The 15300-nt window shown below is 40.7% G+C and overlaps 1 protein-coding gene and 2 long non-coding RNA genes across 3 annotated transcripts; all 3 read right to left on the bottom strand.

Moving 5' to 3' along the window:
* Positions 1-891: 891 nt before the first annotated feature.
* On the bottom strand, positions 892-2994 carry LOC141786669 (zinc finger MYM-type protein 1-like). The gene has a single exon (XM_074665224.1). The coding sequence runs from the start codon at positions 2992-2994 to the stop codon at positions 892-894; it is 2103 nt and encodes a 700-aa protein (XP_074521325.1).
* Positions 2995-7158: 4164 nt separating this feature from the next.
* LOC141786668 (uncharacterized) lies at positions 7159-8401 on the bottom strand. The gene is made up of 3 exons (XR_012597915.1): positions 8330-8401; positions 7933-8130; positions 7159-7182 (listed from the first exon to the last, which is right to left on the bottom strand). It is a non-coding gene; the product is annotated as an uncharacterized LOC141786668 (long non-coding RNA).
* A 2984-nt stretch (positions 8402-11385) lies between these two features.
* LOC141786667 (uncharacterized) lies at positions 11386-14146 on the bottom strand. Its single transcript, XR_012597914.1, has 4 exons — positions 14066-14146; positions 13787-13814; positions 13363-13496; positions 11386-11577 (listed from the first exon to the last, which is right to left on the bottom strand). It is a non-coding gene; the product is annotated as an uncharacterized LOC141786667 (long non-coding RNA).
* Positions 14147-15300: the final 1154 nt, after the last annotated feature.

The following is a 15300-nucleotide window of genomic DNA, read 5'->3' as shown; positions in this document are numbered from 1 at the left end:
GTCTCTTTTTCGTCATCTTTGTATTTGGAGTGGATCATCACTTTGTATGGTTCATTGTCGGTCACGGACACCAAACTTTTTGTGGCTTCGGCGGTATTTTTTACTACTTTTCTCCTGTGTTTGTCTGGAGATCCTACATGTAACCATGGCTGCATTGTTTACATGCGCAATTAGCTGTGAGCAGCAGTGGCGGCCCGTGATAAAAATTACCGAGGAAGCCAGCTTGGACAACGAATTTAATTCAGTATTCACCTGTTATTTCCATGCAAACAATGTAGCCTACTGTTACAGTACTTTTATTCTACCCACTTCTCATTCATTCCAGTGAAAAAAAAAAGAGGACAGCATGTGTGAGAGACAGTAAGCCTGCGGGGGCGGACGTTCTGGAGAATACCTGAACCGAACTGATCTCTGGAAACGGCTTTTGTTGGCAGCAGAAACGACTTCGTCTTTACAGCGCACTTTTCTTGAAAACGGCACAGAAAATAGTTGGACAGGAAAATGTGCGGCTTCGTGTGGATGTAGCCTGAGTTTGACTGACTTATTGACTGTTTTGTTGACATTCCCTTTAGCGCAGCTCCATCTAGTGTATGCATAACGCAACCCCAGCCACTACTATAGCTTCTAATCTATGCGCCCTATAATGCGGTGCGCCCAATATATGAAAACAGTTGTCAAATAGGCCAGTCATCGAAGGTGCGCCCTATTTCTGAAGCGCCTTGTAGTGCGGAAAATACGGTACATTATGCATAAGAAAAAATGTGACAACTCTGTCATCAAAAAGGCCACGGCGGGCCATGGTGCTGTCCACAGTGCTGAAGCTGGACAGGTACAGGGGCATGGCAGCCCATTTGTCACAAGATGCATACATTTTTTTAATGTAACTCACCGCTACTTGAAGAGCAATGGCATTCTTCTATCCTTCATCGTGGCAAACCGAGTAGTGATTCTGTCATATAGCTCCCCGCGGGACTTGAGGTCTTGTGTGACAGAAGACTCCATGGAGATCTTGGCCAAATGTCCCAGTCTGTCTTGTCCACAGCTGTTTCTCAAGTAGGTTTTGATCCTTTTCAAGCAGGAAAAGGACCTCTCTGCAGACGTGCTTGACACAGGTATGGTGAGCATCAGCCTCAGTAGTTTGCAAACTTTGGGCAAGGCAGAGGTCAGTTCATCTTTAATGAGCATCTTCAGGAGCTCAGCTGGTGGCTTGTGAAAGAGGGTATCTGCATAGATGACTTGCAGCTCATTTCTCAGTCTCAGTTCATCAAAAACTGGGTAGGTTTTAACCAACTGAGAGATCTCAACCCCCGGGAATCCTGCAGGCTGGGAATACGTCTTAAATGACGCATTATCCAGGACACAAAAAAAACTTAGACACTTCATGTCCTCAAACCTGTGTGTCATGTGCTGCACAATACCATCAAGCAGCTGGAAAAAGAGGCGTCGGTAGGCATCCACAGGCCCTGTGTCCTCATGTTCCCCATCCGGAGTGACTCCCAGCTCAAAATCTGCCCAGGCCCGGCAGCGCTGCTTGCGTCGCAGCTGGTTTGGCATCCCAACAGCCTGTACTGTCTCCTCGTACAGCTGATTGAAGGTTTCGGTGCTCCGGGTTGCTTTTAAAGCAGTCAAAGTGCCATTGACTCTTTCCTCACATTTTCTAATGTCCAACGCTCTGCTCTGAAGCACCTGGAAAAGGGGCTCAGTCAGACCAAAAATCGTCTTGAAAACCCCAAGCATGAACATGAAATCAAAGTCATCCAGCTTCTGTCTCAATGCCGAGCTCTGTGCTATTGCATCCTTGTCCCAACCAGGTTCAGCTGTGATCTGATCCAATGCAGTGATCAGTGATCCTCGGCCCTCATGCACTGCGTGCACTGCGCGGCTTTTAAAGTTCCACCGAGTGGTGCTGCCGCCGGGCACGCGGATGCTGTCCACTTCTTTGAGCAGTGCTGTGCGCTTAGGTGAGCGGCTGAAGAAGTTGTGGAAGGAGTCGAGAGAAGCAAAAAACTGTCTTGATTCCCGAATATTGCTTGTCCCCTGAGCCAAAACTAAATTAAGTTTGTGTGCATAGCAATGAACAAACAATGCGTGCCGACATTTTACTTTTACGAGCGCCTTAACGCCTCCTCTCTGGCCACTCATACAGCTGGCGCCATCATAAGTTTGACAAATCAGCTTTGTCTCGGGATTGTAGCTGCCAATTGTTTTCATCACCACTGCAGCAATGGTTTCAGCATCTCTCTCCAGACTAATATCATGGAAACCAAGAAACCTCTCACATATGATGCCGCTCTCGTTTACATAGCGGACTATGACTGTCAGCTGGCACCTGCACGATATGTCAGTGGTATCATCCACCTCAATGGCTATGAATGGAGCAGCATTTATTTCTTTATCAATTTCTTCCTGGATGACATGAGCAGTGCTTTCGATGATGTCATTCTGAATTGTCTTTGATGTGCCGGTAAATGCGGTTGCTGATGATAAATGCTCCGCCATGGTGGTGTCAAATTCAGCAAAAGTCTGCACAAGCTCCATGAAGTTTCCCCTGTTGCCGGAGCTGCTGGTCGATTCACTGTGGCCCCGGAATGCCTGCTCCTGGCCTCCGAGATATAATACAGCAGCAATCAACCTCTTCAAAATGGCACGGTTTTTCTCCACCTGTTGGTTGTGCCTCGTTACGCTTATTGCAGCCGCTTGATCCAGTGCTTCATCAATCCGTACTCGTCCGAAAAGTTTAAGTTTGAGCTCAGATGTTATATGGCCTCTGGACTTTGAATGCCTCTCCATGGCCCTCGCGAGGTTGGCCAGATCCACGAATCCTGTGGTGCTCCAGGGGTTGTTCAAGGAGCCTGATCTGTCAAACAGCAGACATGGCCAGCAGAAAAGCCGGTTAAGCCTGGCACTCCCTGTTAGCCACTCGTTTCTAGCATAGTTAGCTTCACAAAAAGAGCAGACTTTTCCATCGGCTCTGCCCTTCGTTAAGTGGAGCATTGGAGTCGGCCTACCGTCCCGCTTGACCTTTAGTTGAACCTCAAAAGGAAGTTTTTTGAAGTCATTTTTTACAAAAAAATCAAGATCTTTGTCACCATCCATAGCTGAACTTTCTGTGTGGGCTAACACTGACACTCACACTGGCGCCGGCACAGTTGAATCAGTGTGTTTATTTTTTCGTAACGGTGTGTTATTGGCTGGAAGCCAGATTCGATCTGGCCTCCCTCATATCTTTTTTAATGATGCATCAACCAGTAAGCGATGAGCCTTGCTTCAACCTGATTGGCTAATACAGGCTGTTTTTTTTTCTAAGGGAGGCAAAGTGAAGCGGGCCTCCGTGCTGACTGACAGGGCAGAGAGCATGAGACACGTAGTGTAATACACAATGAGAGCTTGACAGGAGGGCGCTGTTTTGCTTCTCACGCTAAGCCAAAGCAGAGGTGCGCCAATGTAGTGTTTTGACAAGGAAATGACAATATAAAATACATTGTGGTTAAGCTTGTTTATAGGCTATTTTTTTTCTTTCTTGTTATATTTTTTGGGGAAGCCAGGCTTCCCTTGGCCTCCGTGAAAAACCGCCACTGGTTAGCAGCCTGTAGCATGTCAATGCTAACTAGTGTAGGGCTTGATGATTTCCCTCGAGCTGAGGAGGAGGCGGTGAGGACGAAATGCTGGTTCTCGGATGTGAGCTGGGAGGTGACGACGTGGACCTGTCCTTCCATCCATCGTTGTTGGGAACGTGGAATCTCGCTCCGGGGGGTGGATGAGCTAGCTGTGCCAATCCAGCGGCATCATGCTGTTCACGGACGTGGCTGACGGAGCAGACATCGGACGCCGCGACACATCGGAGGAGCTTCGCCTGCTGTGAGCAGACAGGATCCAGGAGACAGAGACTGAACAGACTGCTGGGGAGGCTCAGTCCTGGACCCTGTGGAGGTGGAGACTGGCTGGGCTGGAGAGTGGTGGACGAGTGGTGGACGAGTGGTGGACGGGATGTCGTCATCTAATTTCTTATGGACATTTTTGCACTTTCTATACTCTTTCTTACTTATGTTTTCTTAAATGCTGCGGTGACTCCTGAATTTCCCCTCGGGGATAAATAAAGTATTTTTCTATTTCTATTCTTTCTTCTATTCTATTCCCTTGGCCTCCGGGAGAAAACGCCACTGGTCATTATTTGACACCAATTCACGCTACACCACTCAGCCAAACCAGCACCCCAAATAACAGAAAATTTTACTCAAAGTGGCTGTTTTCAACCCCAACAGTCCACAAGGGTCAAACAAAGAAAATGGTGCTTTTCCGCCAAAACAAGGTTTCAAAGTTCTTGTTTGTTTCACTGAGGATATGATTTTGTCTGCCTTGTTTAGGGTTGTCTTGATTGTAATAACTAGAATGTTAATTTCAGTGAAAATGGTAACAGGCAGCTATTTAACCCTAGCATTTCAAGTGAAAGTGATTAGTGTTGACATAACATAACACAGGATCACATTGTTCTTTAACTGTAAAAAAAATTAATCATCATTAATTTTGAAATTAGAAAGAAGAGACGACACTCCAGAAGAGGTCAACTGAAATCGTGACTTTTTAATAATGACCTCAGAATCCTGTCGTTGTTGAGTCAAATGAACCCTTTAACACAGCTTGCCTACAAAAGTCCAAAACCACTGTCATTTGTTGAGATGCAGCTCTCCAACTGAAAAAAAAGATCTCCATAAGAGCAGATATGACCAGGCAACCTGAGGGTGCGGAAGCATGTGGATGAAGTTGGATGCTGTCCTCGGACAACCTCCACCTTCATGTCAGTCACGGGTATTTCCCATCCAACCTAGAACTTAAAAAGCTGCTTCATTTTTTCTTGGGATGCTGAAAGTACACAGAAGCAAAGCACAACACAGATATGTCAGATAAGATCGGAAACTGAGACAATCAATAGAACAATAAAAACTAAGCTACAGCTTTAGGGGATAGTATGGCTCTTCTGATGTCAGTTGTATAAGGTGCTTGTGCCTTGCACCTGGAGAAGGAGGGAGAAAGGTGGTCTTTGTATTTGTAAGACATGCCACTATTCAATGCAGCACTATGCTCCACCCTGCATACACTTTGCACTATTTCACTAAACAGTGGGCAAGCTGAAGTCCCTTATTTACATCTCATCAGAAGAGCTCAACTCTGTCCTTAAAATCAATAAAAAAAAACTATTTAAAAGGCACACTTCAAAGCAGATGGGTTTTGAATGCAGCATACCTGTTCTCACAAATTAATGCAGGTACCCAATTGTTCTATGTTTGCAATCAAGTGGCTACCCATCATCTGTGTCATCCCCCAACTCTGCATCCTCTGGCCATCTGATATGGTCAAGAAAGATCTAAGGAAGAAAACAGAGCGATCGTGGTAACTTTACAAAAGGTGTGTCATCACTTGCAGCCATTCTTGTTAATGTTAGTGTGCTTGTTGGTTTCTGTCAACACAGGAAGATCCCATGCCAGTGCTAAGTCAATTATGGCTGCTCTCTGATCCTCTGTGAGTGTACTGTGTTTGCTGCATTCTCCTCCTTTCTTGTCTGAGCCTTGATCCTCATAGAGCTTTTGAAGAAAGACAAGAAAAAGCAAGATCACTCTCAAATAGTAAGTTAAGATGTATTAGATGGAACTATAGTGTAGTCAAGTATTATCAAACATGCAAATGTTAGCTTGTGTATTGGAAGCATCACACTTAATATAATTTTGATTTCAAAAATCAGAGCAATGTGGTATATACTTTGATTTGGGGACATTTACATACTTGTGCTAAATTACCTTGTAAACATTTTTCAACATAACACTAAGCTTAAACACAACTCTGTTGTCTATCAGGATGTGAAAAAGAACTTTAACATTTAACATTAATCAAAAAGTGGTAAGAACAAAGAAAACTGTACCACCAAAAGTATGAATTTCTCCTGTATAGACTTACAGGTTTTAGAGTCTCCCTGACATCCATGTCTGCCACATCTTCAAGGGTAATTGTAGCCGTCTGTGGATCATCACCTAACAGCACATGAAGCACTGCTGGACTGAACCCAGGCAGACGAGAGCCACCGTGTAGAAGAGAATGACCAATCATCCTTCCTGCCACAACAAACATTTCACTCTAAACCAGCACTTGAGAGGTTGATGGGATTAGATGGTCAGCTTGGCCCTCAAACAGCAGAGCCCCAGTTGCATTTCCTATGAAGGTAAATATTGAGCATTAAGGGTGTTACAAAAATGACATTTCAGTTATTACATCTGTCAGACAGTTCAGCAGATAATAAAGAAATACACAAAATTCATTCATTTTCTGAACCGCTTATCCTGTTCAGGGTCTCAGGAGGCTGGAGTCTATCCCAGCTTTCATTGGGCAAGCAGGGTACACCCTGGACTGTTCGCCAGTCAATCACAGGACTGACACAGACAGGTACACAGCCTTTCACACACACACACTCGCACCTACAAGTTTTTCTCTACAATTTAGTGTTCAATTAACCCTGATGAGCATGTATTTGGACTATGGGAGGAAGCAGCAGTGCCCAGAGAGAACCTACGCATGCACAGGAAGAACATGCAAACCACACAGAAAGGCCCACCTGCCAAGCTGGAAATCGAACCCGCAACCTTCTTGCTGTGAGGCTGCAGCACTAACTGTTGCGCCATCCGAAATACACAAAATACTACATAAAAAGTTCACGTGTATTGTGCATTTACACAGGATTTGGTTTTGTTGGTTTATTTCTTGAGGATATACTATGAGTCTAGGTTGAGAGAAAACTCAACAAGTCATGCAAAGTCAAAATGTGGCCTACAGCAATTTACAAATTTTATGTCAACGCCCATAATAGATTCACATACCACTGTAAAAAAGAGGAAACTACATTGGTGCTGCCAAATTGTACAGGCCTACATCACATTCTACAGACTGAAAAAAAAATATTTGTTTGAAAACCATTTCTTTAAGAGCTTTGAAAAACATTAAGAATGTTGTCTCAACTTATGTAAAAATCCATGGTCCAGGAGTTGCATTAAGCAAACGTGTTCTTTTTCTTATATCACTTTGTACAACACATTTGTCTTGAGGACTTACCTAGATCAACTTGGAAACCATGATGCAATTTGTGCAGTACCATACTGAAGAAGTGACGATTTACACCATCTCCAATAGCCACATCTCCTGGAGACACAAGTAATAGTACATAAATGCAAAGAGTGACCTCCTGTATTGTACCAAACTTGACTGTTCTTTTTCTATCCACTTTATTGTGTGAGGTACCAATGCATAGTCAGTGTACCACATGCAGTGGATAGAGGTGTTCAAATCAAGGTTTTGAGAAGTAAATAGAAGTCCCACCAAAGAATCAATGGATCTACTGTCCTGAGAGTGGGTGTGAGAGTGAGTGGTTGTTCGTCTCTGAGTTTGCCCTCTATGACAAAATGGAGACCTGTCAAGGTCACTCATCAAAAGTCAGCTGGGATCAGCCCTGGCCTCTCACTTCCCCATCAGAGATAAGTGAGTAAGATGATGGATGAAAACACTATTACAATAATATGTCAGCTGCTGTACTGGAATTTCTGTGTGCTTCTTTTCTAAACTGGGGGTGTGCCAACAGCCAACAATAATGGATAAGGACAGGATGAATATCTCATCCAACCACCTTCAACAAATCAGAACTTTCTCATCAAAGGATTAATGGAAAAGTGAAGGGCAGTTTGTGATTCAGTATTGGGCATAACGTACATCCAGAAGCTGTTTCATATGCAAATGATATTTAAATAAAAAGCATTGTTTATATACATTTCAAGCTCCAAATTAACCCGAAAGTATGCTTCTCTGGTCTTAAGATAGAAGAGAGAAAGAAAGTGAAAAACCAACATGCTTACAGACAAACAACACAGTACATCTTTTTTGGTCAGGTATCAGTACCTTGTAGCTTTGCTTGAAAGGGTCTTGCCCAGTCAATCCTGGGAGCTTTGTAAAAGCTCAAAATTCTCCCTTCTTGCTCCTCTAGGTCTTCCCCTATGTCTATCTTGATCTTGAGGGTGGGCTCATCTTCACTGCTCTGAATTAATGTCCTTTTGTAATGGTCCGCTGCTAGTTCTGGATCAGCAATCGCTTCCCATGCTGAAAATTCAAAAGTAGTTTACAAGGTACCTGAAACAAAGTGGGCAGTATACCTTGCATACTCTATGCACTGTAGTAAATACTGAACAAACCAAATATTAGAGTCTTTATAGCAATTTTTAAGGTGCAGATCTATGATTTAAGAGAACATTCCTAACAATGCAAATCTTTCATTTCATTATACTATAATTCCAACTACCTTGAACATTACATTCCATGGGTGTGGGCTCCAGTGGGTTATCCGCTTGTGAAGAATTGCAGATAATCCCAGGAAATCTAAACATTAAAAAAATTCAAATAAATAAACGAAAACACACAAGGACAAGCAAAAATATACACCTCATTTTGATATTTGAAACAACAAGTATTCCTACTACCAATAAGTTTTTGCAGGACCCCCATGGCAACTGCACACTCATAGGTATCCAATTTATGTCTGCTATACCTTTCCCCATAGACATTATACACGTAGACGCCTCATTGACTGGCGATGCCTATTGGAGCTGACATAGCTGCCGGCAGCCATCTTGGATGGGTCTCACACACTGCCCCAGCACGTTCATTATACTGAGAAAGGTGTAGAATGCACAACTATTATGAGCATAACTCAGCGAATTTTTACCCGATTTTCACATGAAAACGTTAGTTATACTGACATAAAACGATAAATGGTCAATAAAACAAAATTATTGTGAAGTCTTACTTGTGAATGGTAATCCCACATGATCTACTCTCAAAATTGCGCTGGTTATAGCAACCGTAGGTGGCACAAAATACCGGCATAATTAATCACTTTGCGCTCAATCCATTTGTGTCTGCTGCTGGAATGTAGTGAGGAGACCCATCCAATATGGCGGCGACACGCTACGCGGTTCAGTACGTAATGAAGTGTCTATGTATATATGTCTATGCCTTTCCCCACATGAACTTGCATGGAATGCCAGGCTCTCAGCTGGGAATTACTCATATTGGACAGGAGTCCTAAGGGCACATCCTTATACGGGGATACACACACAGTGGTTATTGAACTACAAAGAACTTACAAAGAATGAAATAAAACTTTGTTTTTAATATCAGTTTTGGTAATTTGTCACTGATTTTGCCTTAAAGTGGCATATGAGTGGCATCTTACCAAACCAGCATCCTGCTCTGATGTTTGGTCCTCAGTGGCATCACTCCTCTTGTTAGTAGAATATAAAAAATATGAAAAAAAAATACTTTTCCGGCAGTTACATTGTCAACCAAGGTACAGTATTCAATCCTGTGATGGTTAAAAAATTAACAAATGTGCCAGGGTAGATTAGCTAATTTAGTTATAACAGGGTTCCTACAGCTCAACCCAGGTTAAATTCAAGACTTCGTAAGACTTTTTTAAGGTCGTTTGAAATAAAATTTAAGACCAAGTCAACAACGAACAACAATTGAAACAAAGAAAACAAATAAAAACATCACATGAATTACCTGGCAATTTTAACCCAATGTTTGTTTTTTAATAAAACATCACTTTTTACCTTCTTTTTAACCCCATGTTTACAAATGTATGCCTATTTTCACATGTCTTTTGAAATTTAATATCAAATTTAATTCCCAATTTTGCTGCCATAATCATTTTTCCTAAGCCACTTTTGGACCAATTTTGCCATTTTTTGCGATTTTATACCTACTTTGCATCTATTTATTAACCTTTTTCTACTTTCATACCATTTTTACCCATTTTTTACAATTTCATGCCTATTAACCTCAATATAAACACTTTTTTCCCACTTTTGGACCATTGTTTTACATTTTTTAAACCCAATTTTAGAACTTTATGCCTATTTTGCAGCAATTCATCTTTTTTGGCCACTGTCAGAGCCATTTTTGCAATTTTTACATGGTTTTTGAAATTTAATTAAAAAAATTTAATTCCCAATACTGCTGCCACAATCAATTTTCTCAGGCCACTTTTGGATTTTTTTTGTCAATTTTTCCCCATTTGTTTCTATCTCCTGGCACTGTAGGTAGAACCAATACATGCGTCTGCTCTAAAAGATCCTGGTGCAACCACATCACCGTTTTGTTAGTTCTGCTATTGTGATCATGCGATGTTGCTGTGAGAGTAAACCGGTGAATTATTTTTGAAAAATAGATAAATGTTAGTAAATATTTTTTAGTTCAATCCAACATAAATCTTACTGATGTGTTCAAAATTTTAAGACTTTTGAAAATTGGATTTAAGACATTTTAATGCCAATTAAGGCTTTACTTTTAAAATAATGAGTTTAATGCCTTTTAAGACTTTTCAAGGATCCGCGGGAACCCTATATAAATCATTCATAATCCAACTTACATGTTCCTGACAGGACTGAATGTGAACTGGAATAAGTGGAAGGGGAATCAACATTCCACAGGTGATACGAGTATTTTTTGGCATCCTCTGAAACTCAGCTGCATCGAATGGCAGTAGACTGGTTGTTAGTTTGTCTTGCAGTGGGACAATGTAAAGGATGTTCTTTCCATTGTTTGATGAGCTCTTCAGAATTTTAGCAGTATACCCCTCAGACCCCTGAGGCAATGGAGTGTTTTTTTCTTTGACCACTACCTCCTATAGATTAGATTAGACAAGACAAGACAAGACAAGACAAGACAAGACAAGTATAAGTTGCAAGACACTTCACCCATGTTGCCTGTGTACAAATGTGACTGAATGTCTGGCAGTGATTGGAGAGACCATAGACCCAGTATGGCAGCCTCAGAGCAGCTGTAGCAACAAATGTATAGCTTACCAACACCACTGTGATAATGTGAGAGTGAATGAATAATGTATTCAGTATAAGAGAAAGGTTTTACAAAAATACAATGCATTATCAATATTATTGTTATTATGAGTACTAGTCACATAATATAAACTAAAACTCTACATAAGTGACAGGAGAAACTCACTAAGAGCTTTTTCAAGCAGCCAGCCAACACGCAAATCTCACATTTTGGGATATTCTTCTAGCAGCACCCTGCATATCTGGAATAAGATATTGTGGCTGAACATATAAAGTAAAGTAACTTGGCTGATAGGAAATTCAGCCTGGCTGTTATATGCCCCTATGCACTATATAAAAAGTGGATAACGCATGATTAAAAAATTTACAGTAGGAATATGTTTGTACATCAGAATACAATCAGCCCATCTTTGTCTCTCCTCATGAAATATCTGCACAACCATCTTTTCAGTGCCGTATGATCTTGTTATTCGTCAGTCTTTGAGGCTCACCTCTGTGTGATCTGCATCATCTGCAATATTTATAGTCCTTCTTCCAAGACCTGCCTGGAGAAGCACTGTTTCGTCATGGGGTGTTCTGTCTGTGTTGGCAGGCTGCAGGTAGAACTGCAGCTCCATTCACCACCCTCGTCTGCACATCTGCTGGTCTTTTTTTGCGTTTTTGTCCCCTTGAATACATTGCTGGGAAACATCTTGAGTAAAAGTTTGACAATAATCAATAAGTGAAATTTGAAAAATAAAATGATTGATTTCTTCAATAAATGTAATTTTAAGATGCATTGCACCATATTGTTGTATTTGTAAAATTCTGTGTTAAGGCTTTGTTATGCCCTGTCCAGCTCTTAATAACCATATTATCTCCATAGGAAGTAATTAATAAGCATCCTCCACTGACATACAGATGTTCAATAGCACTTAGCCTTGAACACTAGTAGGCAAAAACTTGAGGCATGGATACATTCAACCTGTGGACTTTTTCCCCCAATTTATTTCACAGACACAGTTATAAGGAGTTAATTATGTAAACTTATTCATCACAGCAATTTTGATCTAATAGGGGAGACTGGGGACAGTTGCAACACTTTTTACATTACTCTCAGTTACTCAGAGAATATTTGGACTAGTCTTACCAAATCTTTACATATTAAACCTACATCTGTCTGCCAAATGGCCATACCATTTAAAGATGGCTACTTATAACATATTAATCAGAATATTTATTTGAATAGAGGAATTCAGACGTTGCAACTGACCCCAAACCTGGGGACAGTTGCAACACAGATCAGGGACGGTTGCAACATATAAAAAAACATTAACTTTTCACTAATTATCCTCAGGGTTTTGTCTAAATAGGACAAATACTAATGTGGGCTCAAATTCAATTTTCTTTTTTGTACAGCTTTAAGGTATTTAATTTGTTTTGTTTTGTTTAAAACATGGGCCTACCTTGAGTCAATGTGCAGATATTACTGAAGCTATAAAAACTCAATATTGCATTTTTGGGACAAAAAGAATGGAATAACTTGCAATATTATGTTTTGATGCCGTGCTTGCAAGATTCTTTTTTTTCTTGTGGAACCTGAACAATGTGGTGTGGCATATGTCAAAGGCCTTGGTCACTGCCCTCACTGATTTGCCCTCAACTGTAATAATATCTAAGGCTTGTTCCAAAATACTGAGGGGAACCCCTCTGTTAGTGACTCTCTTCCTCACTCTTTGCATACTGAAAATAAACAGAATACAATTTCTCTATTTAGATGATTCATTCACTCTATGACAAGTTTATATGACACATACAACATACAACAATAACTAAGTGCTAATTTTTGCTTTACAAGTTATTTGGGAAATTATTATGTTTATCATTAGTGTTACTTTCTTCATATGATCGCCTGTTCTGTTCATCATGAGCAATAAAATATATTAATTTTGCCTATTTTGAACTAAAAATGTTAAAAAAATATGGTTGTGTGGTCTTTTCTAATATGACTAACCTAATAGCATGGGGACAGTTGCAACAGTTGCAACTGTCCCCATGGTACCAGTCATGACAAAACACCATGTGCTAGCTAGCCACATTGACATTGACACATGCTCACCATGTCATTTAATAGTCAACAAACAGTGATTCAAACTAGATAGGTTTGGATTCATTCATACATAAGGTCAGGACAGTATGACTAAACAGCTCATGAAAAAAGCTATTTTCATACCTCCAAAACAACTTTACTTGAGAAAAGCAGGACCAGATGCTCAATATGGCCTCTCTCTTCTTGGTGGGTAGAGGGTCTAACTGAGCATGTGCAGTGTGAGTGTCATCACTCTAGCATGTTTCTGATTAGAGAAATAAGGCTTGTTGCAACCGTCCCTTGTTGCAACTGTCCCCAATCTCCCCTAATAAAAGTGTGTATCTGAGAATTTCTTCACAGCTTAAGATAAAACAACAATAACATGATTTAAATATAGTGGACACTTGCCGTTACATCTCCTGATGGACACTGGTTGGTCTTCCAGTCCTGGGAGTGACAAGCCCAGAGGTGAAGGGCTGAGCTTGTGCACTGTTAATTGTGCTCAGAAGTGCACGTACTGCAGCCTCAATTTCAGTGGTACTCTAGAAAGATAAGGGTTTTGTATATTATTTGATACTTAATATTACAATGTACAGTACATTTAACTTGCATAACTCATAATGTGGTTGTTTGGGTTTTGAGTTTTCTCGTGGTTGTGGGTTTCTTATGAGCTTTAATTATGGTATGGCATTTTTATTTTTATTGATAGGTCAGTTGGTCTTAAAAATCTGTTGATTATGCCCAGATAAGTCCTGAGATACTTCGATATGACTGGCTAACAAAACCTTTAGCTATTATCGTCTCAGAACATTGGCCATGATAATGTACTCACCTGAGAGGACCCACCCTGCTGTCATTTTCTACATGGTAAAATAGAAAAAAAAATGTGAGGCATGGTTCATGCTAGCAAAGAGGCTCAATATGTCCAGGGGTGTTTTTAACGGGAACGGGAGGCTAATTTATATGAACTTGTTTGTTAGCTTGCTAAGTTTATAGCAAACACAAGAAGCTAATCCTTTCAAGGCGGTCATGTTTAGCTATTTACATTGCTCACTGAGCGACCAGTGTGCATACTTATCCTGTAAGTTAAAAGTACTATGGTTTGCAATACCTTAAATCACTTGATGCTGGCGGCGAAGGGTCTTGTTGGTAGATTCACTCCATGTCCACGCGCAAGCGCTCTGACCTGCCAGGGTGGCCCCGCTCTGATTGGCCAAGGTGGGCCGTGCTCTGATTGGTCATAGTAGCAGCCATTCTCCAACAGACCCCGCCTCTGTATCCTGCAAGTGCTCAAATTACTTTTGCATCAAAGATCTCAGACAAACCGGAGCAAAAGTGAGAGTGCAGAAATTGCTGTATGAGCACTCGCAACAGTGGATTTGTGCACTTGCAAAAAAATAAATCTGAAGACCTGTAATTGTTGAAATGTATTTGCAGAAAAAAAATATCTTCAGGTATGCAAAAAAAAATTCTTCAACTACACAACTCTTAAAGCACTTTTATTTGTGAATGCAATTTTTTTTGTTACACATACGCAAATTTCTGGGTATCTTTTACTGAGACTTCAGATTTGTTTTGCACCAAAGATCTCAGAAAAACAGGAGCAAAAGTGAGAGTGCAGAAATTGCGATTTGAGCACTCGCAACAGTGGATTTGTGCACTTGCAAAAAATAAATCTGAAGACCTGTAACTGTTGAAACGTATTTGCAAAACAAAAATATCTTCAGGTATGCAAAAAAATACAACTACAATACAATTCAACTACACAACTCCTAAAGCACTTTTATTTGTGAATGCAGATTTATAGTTACACATACTCAAATTTATGGTCATCTTTCTCTGTGACTTTGAAGTCGTTTTGCACCAAATATACCTTCATATGGACGACAGAGAAAGCCAAAATGTGTCATAAACAGTAACACTAACCACAGCATGAACAGTGATTTTTTTGTCACATAATACCAAGGATGGCAGAGTTCCACATGAACCTGCAGCGTCTTGTACGTCGTGTTTGTGCCAAAAACGCTTTGCAAAAAATGAAAAATCATTCCAAAATCACACTTAAACACATCTTTTTCGATTGTTTTCTCCTGGATTTGAATGCAACACAAGAAAAAGCCTTGGGAGGGCAGAGATAGCAGAAATTTGAAATGATGACAGTAACCACAACAATACTATGCCGGATGCCAAAACATAACTAAAAACGCACAGCAGTGATTAAGATGGAATTTGTATGACAAAGACACATAGCAGTGATTAAGTCACAAAGTAGTGAGGATGGCAATTCAGATGAACCTGCATTACAGATTCGTATTTAGTAAACGAAAAAAAACCTTGTAGAGCGAA

This window comes from Halichoeres trimaculatus, unplaced genomic scaffold, assembly GCF_033239565.1.
Source record: "Halichoeres trimaculatus isolate MK-OKI-2021-1 unplaced genomic scaffold, fHalTri1.1 fHalTri1_scaffold_59, whole genome shotgun sequence".
Classification (NCBI taxonomy): Eukaryota; Metazoa; Chordata; class Actinopteri; order Labriformes; family Labridae; genus Halichoeres; species Halichoeres trimaculatus.
The sequence above is the reverse complement of the archived record's forward strand: the minus strand, read 5'-3'. Positions and strand labels throughout refer to the sequence as shown.